At 41.0% G+C, this 8,213-nt stretch overlaps 1 protein-coding gene across 1 annotated transcript in view; it reads right to left on the bottom strand.

The window, feature by feature from the left end:
• Positions 1-4,650: 4,650 nt before the first annotated feature.
• TYR (tyrosinase) overlaps positions 4,651-8,213 on the bottom strand; it is a 50,634-nt gene continuing 47,071 nt past the window's right edge. Inside the window, exon 5 of the mRNA XM_005512944.4 lies at positions 4,651-5,129. Within this exon, the coding sequence (XP_005513001.3) occupies positions 4,906-5,129 (224 nt within the window). The 3' untranslated portion in view covers positions 4,651-4,905. The remainder of the gene's footprint in view (positions 5,130-8,213) is intronic.

Below are 8,213 nucleotides of genomic sequence, written 5' to 3'. Positions count from 1 at the left end.
GTACAGCAGTTTGAAAATGTAACACAGTGAAATGGTTACGTGTAGATTTTTCAAGAAGCAATTCATGGCAGGGACATTTTAACGTTGTTGAGATTGCAGGAAAATGCGTGAAAATTTTTCCACAACATGTAATTTACCTGAAAATACCTTATTTGCTTTTTATTGCCTGAGCATGTTTCTTTTACTAGAAAACAATGAGGAAAATCAGGGAGTTGTTTTTATACAGCCAAGTTCCTTTAAAATCTGTATGACGCACTCAGGCAGCAAAAGGATAGGTACCACTCCTGTGGGCTGTTTTGCATCGCCATCACCACACCAGCCTCTATAGAGTGGGACAAACACACTGCTGAGCCTCAATGGTCCCTTTTCCTGATGGATAAAACAACATAGTGTGGGGTGGTAGGAGAGGGAGGTTACTTGAGGCTTGATTGAAGCTGCATGAAGGGAGATGATCCAAAGTGCCAGGCCTCTGTTAGGGTTCAGAACTAATGTTTATTGCTGAACTCTTGTTTCAAAGGGGCTTTTGTCCATATGCAGAAAAAGAACTAGTTTCTCTGCATATTTTACTAATCCAGCAGATTTCTAGAACTTTTTGGCACTGTGTAAATTCTGCGTGCCCGATGCCCTCAAGAGAAGGAGGTAACAGTCAGACTCCTGAGGAAATGTCAGTATATAAAGTGGGCCATCAGAAAGCCTAATGGATACAAGATGGATGTGCAGAAATAAGTTGGTTTTCTGTCATTATAATAGCTACTTCATATCTAATTCAGAGCTTATTACAGAAATTACAGTAAAAGGCCATTTTTAATGACAAGGTCTCATTGCTGCCAATTTTCAGCTCTCTATGGAGACTGATTCTAAATGACTTGCATCCCTACACACATGTGTATACACAGATGGTGAATTACAGATTTAACTCAATGGAGAGGACAGGTGCTAAAAATACAAATTTGGGTAAAATGTGGAAGGGAGAACAGAGTGAAAAAGAGACTGACATCTGCCCATTGTCCTGCCTTGACTAAATGCAACCCTTAACAATCCAGGAAAGAAAGAGACAAGGCTAGGAAATTAGAGTTCACAGGGGTAACAGTCTCCTGCCAAGGCCAGAGACATGCACTACTCAGTACATTATGATGAAGCTGCCAGGTATCCTGTAGAAGATTTCTGAACACAATCTGAATGCAATCTTTTTTTTCATTATGTGGAACAAATGGTGTTGGTACTGCAAATACATGCCTGGCTGCTCAAGTTGGTGGGATCCTCATCTGGCAAGTAATTTCAGATGAGCCTGACTTCAATGCTCACTAGGTTCAAGGTTTATGTGATTGCATGGTTGACATACAAGGGATCTAGATTTTATGGCACCAAGCACTGTAATGTCCCATTTTGGGGATTAATCCTGTCAGAATGGACTCCCCAAGTCTGAACCAATTGCCTAGTGCCAGTGGGACATTTCTTGTGTGTTAATAGTTGGACTTAATGACCTTGAGGGTCTCTTCCAACCAAAATGATTCTATGATTCTAAGTCACCTTGGCCAGACAGAGGAAAAGGCAAAATCAAGGTCGTGTTCAAGCTCTGCCCACTCTGATTCAGTGAGATTATGTGGCAAGCACAGCTTCATGGCATTACATTATTCCCAATAAATAAAAACGCAGGATCTCCAGCTTGCATCTCAGGGAAGTATCTATGAAGAAAAGGAGTCCTTCAACACTTAACTTTCATATGTCCAAACACAGGAGTTAGCACAACCCTGAACATGACTATGGAAAGAAAAATGATGTGCCTTTGCATTTGTAGCCTGCAGAGAGAAAGCATGTTGTCTCCTGTCAGTGCAAGTGAAGTGTGCCAAGAAAACATTTAGTGCTGTAGTACTGAAAGAGTCTGCTCCATCCTTCTGACCCATGTAAAAACTAGGTGGCTGGTCCAAGCTAACATGTGGGGTCCTCAAAGAATCAATGAGAAGGATTAGGCATGTCCGCAGGACAATTTCTCCCGTCCCAAAATAGTTGCTTTAAGATTGGTACAGTCAATCCCCACCTGGCAGTGGTGTTCCATTCACACTGTGGAGAAACCCAAGCGACTTGATCAGAAAAGATGACCAGTTGGGTTTTCATATGCTCAGAGTCAGGTACACTTCTGAAGAGTTTCAACTCCAAACTATCACCAAGCCAGTGGTCTAAGCAGAAAACCACAATGTTGGAAAGAACCAGCATGTGTTGCTTGTATCAATTTTGACATAGTGACTAAGATTAATATACACTGTACTATCATTCCCTACCACAGATCATGCTGACTGTTTGAAACAGGGCTACTGTGTTCTTTATTCCCTCTCAAATCAGATGTGGTCTCTAAGTCATATGGTGAGTGGGAATTAAAGGCCAAAAATGCTTGGGGCTATGCCTACAAATATGAAGAGGATACAAATTCCCTTTCACCAGTTAGAGCTAGGTTGAGTTCTCTGTGATGTGGAAGAAAACACGCTGTTATATCTTCTGCTGAAGAAAAGGGAAAGTTCAAGGTTAGGTTGTTCAGTGCTGGATGGGGCTTTGAGCAATGTTGGATGGGGCTTTGAGCAACCTGATCTTGTGGAAGGTGTCCCTGCCCATGGCAGGGGGGTTGGAAGTATGTGATCTTTAAGGTCTCTTCCAACCCAAACTGTTCGATGATTCTACAATAATTCTTCTATGAGAAAGCTTGTCTGGGAATGGGTAGGTGATCTGAGTAGAACATGAAGAGACTTCCACTAATAGGTCAGACATTTGGTCACAAGGTATGAATTATGCATTCCATGCTTTTGGGGAAGAAGGAGTGATCAAGACCTGGCAAAGAGTAGGACTGAGAAGACCCGATGAGCCAAAGCTCCCCTTTCATCCTTCCACTCATGATGATTTGCCATGACCAAAGAAGGAAAGCCTAGGGAACACTGGTGAAGATCTTCTGTGGCAAAGACACCAACAGCTGAGGAGTTGAATCAGAAATTACTTGTTGCCTGTGTGCTTTGCAAGGGCACGGCATTTGGTAAAAATTACCTTGACCGATATGAAAATGAAACTCTGTCACCATGGAATATTGCAAAGGCTGAGATAAATTTTCTTAATATAGTTAGGATTTTTCTATCAGGAAAACTTTTCAAAGGGTAGCATCACTTTGGTGAAATGGAAATATTTTGCAGAAAGGCATTTCTTTCAACGAATTCCCAGTGAAACAGAGTAGTTATCTTCCTGCCAGGGTATCCACCCAACCAGGGATCATGGCTCTGCTGAAGTCTGTCTCAGATTGATGCAGCCGTTCAGCAGTCTCAGAGATGGACATTTGGCATTTATAAGGTGCACAGCTCCAACATATTCCTGTCACATTTTAACTTCAGGACTTGGGACCCTCCAAAGCTTACCAGCTCCAGACTCCCTCAGGAGACACCTCTCTGCCTGGGAAGCCCCTGTTAGCTCCTGGGATTTCCACTCTCCCCCCACAGACTGAATATCCTAGGTCCACTGTGAATTCCCACCGTTTGTGTGTTTCCATAATAGTTTTAAACATTTTAGTCAACCCACAGTTACTGAATACAATAAGCAATGTTTTTAGAAGAATCACTGAGCACCAGAGTGTTTTTCATTGTGTGTGTATCAGAGGCTTTTTCTTCACCTTTTAATTGGATGAAGTTAATGGAGAACTGCCTCCAGTGGGAAGGAACCCACGCTGGAGCAGGGGAAGAGTGTGAGGAGTCCTCCTCTGAGGAGGAAGGAGCAGCAGAGGCAACGTGTGATGAGCTGACCACAACGCCCATTCTTCATCCCCCTGCGCTTCTCGGGGAGAGGAGGTAGAGAAATCAGGAGTGAAGTTGAGCCCAGGAAGAACGAAGGAGTGGGGGAAGGTGTTTTAAGATTTGGTTTTATTTCTCATTACCCTACTCTGACTTTCAGTTGTCAATAAATTAAGTTAATATTCCCAGGCCGAGTTTGTTTTGCCCATGGCAGTAATTGCTGAGTGATCTCGATGTCCTTATCTTGAACCATGAGCCTTTTGTTGTATTTCCACTCCCTTGTCCAGCTGAGAAAAGTTCCGATAGAGCAGCTCTGGTGTGCACCTGGCATCCAGCCAAGGTCAATGCACCAGACCTTGTTTTGTTATGTATTGGTTATCTGTGTGGAATACATGAATATTGAGCAACCAAAATTCAACTATAATATGAGCAATCGTCAAGTCAAACTGAACAGAGGTGGACATGGTTAGACTAGGTTTCATCTTCTAAAAAACACTCAGCTCCCCAGACAAATGCAAGATGATATAGAAGACAGCAAACTAGAGCATTTGAGACAAGAGAGAAGTGGTATCTGAGAGCCTGCTTTCTGCTGCTGATGGCATTTAATCAAGGACAAACAGGACATTACAGGAGCTGGAGGGAAAATATTTCCATTCTAGAAGAAAAAATATACCTATGGGTCATTTACTCTGCTCAGAGGCACCACATCTTTAGCACACTAAAGAGCTCTTTCTGCTGTTACATTGAAACACAAAGTGAATGCAGGCACCTCTTACTAAATCCATGCACTGAACACATGGATTGGGCTGCAGGTTTGGAGCCTGCAGTTGAAAAAGAGCAAATAAAAGAGCGGAGAATTCTACATCAAAGCCACCAACACACAAGCTGGTCTAGTTTCACAGGAGCATTATTTAATCAAGCATAGGAAATACATTGAGTTCTTTGGGTGGTGTGGTTGGATCTGGGAGATTTTTGCAGGAGTGGATCTGATAAGATACTACAACACTGGAGGTTACAAGAGACTTGAGGAACATGACTGCCCATCCTGCTTATGCAGCACACCTCAACAAGGCATTTGTAAACGTGAATCAAACACTGCATGCTTGATTAGCACCTTAGTAAATCACCTAGTTACTGGAGGCCTCTAGAAACTGGACTGATAACACATATTGTTGTAATCTTCACTTTCTATGAGCAAGGGTTGTATCTCTGAAGAAGTTCTTTGTCTTTTCTTCCGGCAGACCAGAATGAGCCCTGTGAGCAGAGCAGTAATGATGGCTCCAATCACAGCTGCTCCAACCAACCAAGCCCAGATCTGACGGGCTTCGTCAAGGTAGGGTATTAAAAACTCCTGGAAAGACCCAAGTGCTGGGAAAAAAAATAAACAGAAAAATAAAGGTCCTTTTACATGATGCAATGTACTGTCAGTTTCTAGAAGTTTTATAACAGATAATACTGGAAAGCTGAATGAAAAAAGAGACTACCTTGGTAAAAGTTGTCTGAAGGTCACAAATAGTTTTAAACAAATCTCTTAAATCCTTATAGTCTGTTTCTCAAACATTCTATTAGGGGCAAGAATACAGTTCACTGTTCCCAGTGCTCTTCATGGTATTGACAAAACTGTAAGACTATAACCCAAAAAGTTTGATATAGTGTGTCCAAAGTTCCTGCTAGCTCAGCATCCTGTTGGCAACAATAACCAAAGTAGAGTACTAGGAAGAGTTTAAGAACAGGTCAAGCCTATTATGATTCTGTCAGAAAAATACTTACCCAATCTCCAACAATTTGCAGCTCCAGAATTTCCTGAACCAGAGGTGGTGTCGTTGTGTATAACAGTTATTAGGGATTTTTTTTTTCCTTCCATCAGCTTTTCTAGCTACTCTTTGAACTTTCATCACAGCTTCTTGCAGCAAAGAGATCCTTGCCTTAACCACATGTTGGGTGGAAAAAAATTGCTTCCTTTCACTACTTTTGAACCTGCCACCTGCTCAAAAGTTCTTGTGTGGGCTGATGCAGTAGACAATTATTCTCTGATCACTCTCTGCACAAGAAATCCTTAAAGAAAGAATTGGAGAATTCTTTCTTTGATGAATCCAGGGCAGCTTCTCACTGGTTAGATATTGAGTTTCCTTTTTCCTTTGTGATACAAATCTATATGCCTGTGTCTCTGTTTCTCTCACTATGGCTTAATGAGTTACAAAAACCCTGCCATACAGGGCTCGCACTTCACAATAGAGGTTGAAAGGTGACATCTTCACAATGCACTCAGGAAGCTGTTGGCTTGAATTTGAGAAATAAGAATACCTGTCCTCTTGGGCCAAGGAGTATTTGAAATCCACTCCTCCCGATTATTGTCTGGTATTACTATTAGTAGCTGTAATTGCTATCTATTAGGGAAAGAAAAGGGGACCCCTATGGAGGGAAGCCCTAACATGGTTTATTTTATGTACTGTTCATGCATCTGGACTGATTTAGATGCATTCAACCTTATTTAGTGTGGTATACCCCCTCCCAAAAGGTTATAAATATCATCCTGCTATCTTGCATTTTCACTGGTGCCCAGAAAAGTAATTCCATATATCTTCTTGGATCATGGTGCTTCTGAGTTTGTGCTGTTATGTGCACTGTACTCTGAAAAGATGGTTTTGGTTTGCAGCACCTTTAAGGTTAAGCTAGCCTTAGCACTTGATGTCTGAAGCACTTCCTGAGATGTAATTAAAATTTAGGCTGAATATAGCTTGTTCATCCTTCCAATTCAGCTTCACTTTGGGGAATGTTTAGTTACTATTTCTCTGGTTCTTGTTTTCCAGTTAATCCAACTTTGTATTCTGAGATTGTATTTGCAAGAGTCTGCATGTTCAGCCTTCTGCTTCTGACCTCATTAGACATATAAATGCTATGTAACACTAAGAATTACAAAAAAAAGATTAGGTTCTCGATGTTTCAGAGTCAACCCCGCAAACCTCTGGGTATGAGGTACATTATCTCTTTAATCTTTCATTTCTCATCTGTCAAATGAGGATAGTACCATTCACTAAATCCTTTGTATTGTGAATATAAATTAGTATTTCTGCAGGATTCAGCTGCTACAGTGATCAGCACCAAAAAAAATGTTAGAGGAAGCATCTTCAGGGTAGCAATTTAAAAGTGTGCAATAAATCATACATTAGGCTACAGGCTGCTTACCTGAGAAAACAAAAATCATAAGTAAAAAAGGATTTGGCACCTGGTTCTTAATGAATACTGTCTCTTCTGTGTAGTGAATGAGGTGGGAGTAAGGGGAAAAATAGTGTGCAATTGAAGATAATGCATACCTGTAAATGTGGAGCATGAATTATGGCTATAGAGACAACTTTTAATGCTGGCATTTTTTAATTTTGTGTGCTTAACCTTGTAACTCCTAAGTTTTTTTACCTCAACTCTTGTATGTTTATATTGCAAAAATGCCTCAATTAGAAACAATCTGGCTATTTAAGCTGCAGTATGCAGATAGTAAAGGAAAACTGATACATAACAAGAATTTGATACTGTTTTAATGCTATGGAAAAAGAGCATTGTCACAAAGTTCTTTTCCTTGCAGAATATGTCTGGGAGATGAAGGTTTTCTAAGAGACAACTTAAATTCATAATTTATCCTTGAACCATCTCCTCCATCAATATCAGTTGGAGGTCTGAGCTGTCTTGTCCCTGGTAAAATTTAACATGACTTTGAGATCATGAAGTGTCACAATTTACATCAGACTCTTTCAGAAGGGATTAATATATTTTTATAGTAGCCTGATAAACAATGAAACATGCCCTTCTCTTGCTTTCAGCCTCAGTCTGTACAGCTTCCCTAATGAGCTCAAAGCCAAAAGCCACCTCCTGGCATCTACTGTGCATCTTTTGCTGCACAAAAGGTGTTTGACATTGCTATCATGAAGTTGTCATGGCAACTCTTGGGTGTCAGAGGATGGAGCACCCCAAGACACCCTGTAGTATGTTAACTTGTGAATGTAACACAGCAGTGAACTATGACTGAACTGGCTGCCCAGCCAAAATAATGCAAACTGAGATTCAAAATATTCCTTTGTCGTAATTCTTCAATCTCTAACTGTACGAGGCCCAAGATTGCAGCAATTGTGGAAAAAAGTGTCAACAGAGTGGTGATGGTGGGGACAACACACATCTGCTTTGTGGGAGACATTAGATGACACCATTCGTCTTCCTTTTATAGCAGTGCTTGATTGAAATTATAATCTCTCCTGGAAATGGCCACGAACATCGATTAAAACTGCCCTTTCACTCAATAGGTTCATGACAAAACAAGAAGAAGCCAGGTCAGGCTGTTGCTTGATATCTACCCTCCCACTAGTCAATAATACCAGTATCTCCTCATCTTGCTCTTTCTGTCAGGAAAATATGGGTGATTAACCTTAGCCATGGTCTTAGTGTTCAACTCTTGAGATACTC

This window comes from Columba livia, chromosome 1 (assembly GCF_036013475.1).
Source record: "Columba livia isolate bColLiv1 breed racing homer chromosome 1, bColLiv1.pat.W.v2, whole genome shotgun sequence".
Lineage (NCBI taxonomy): Eukaryota > Metazoa > Chordata > Aves > Columbiformes > Columbidae > Columba > Columba livia.
Note: the sequence above shows the minus strand (reverse complement) of the source record. Positions and strands in the feature narration are given on the sequence as shown.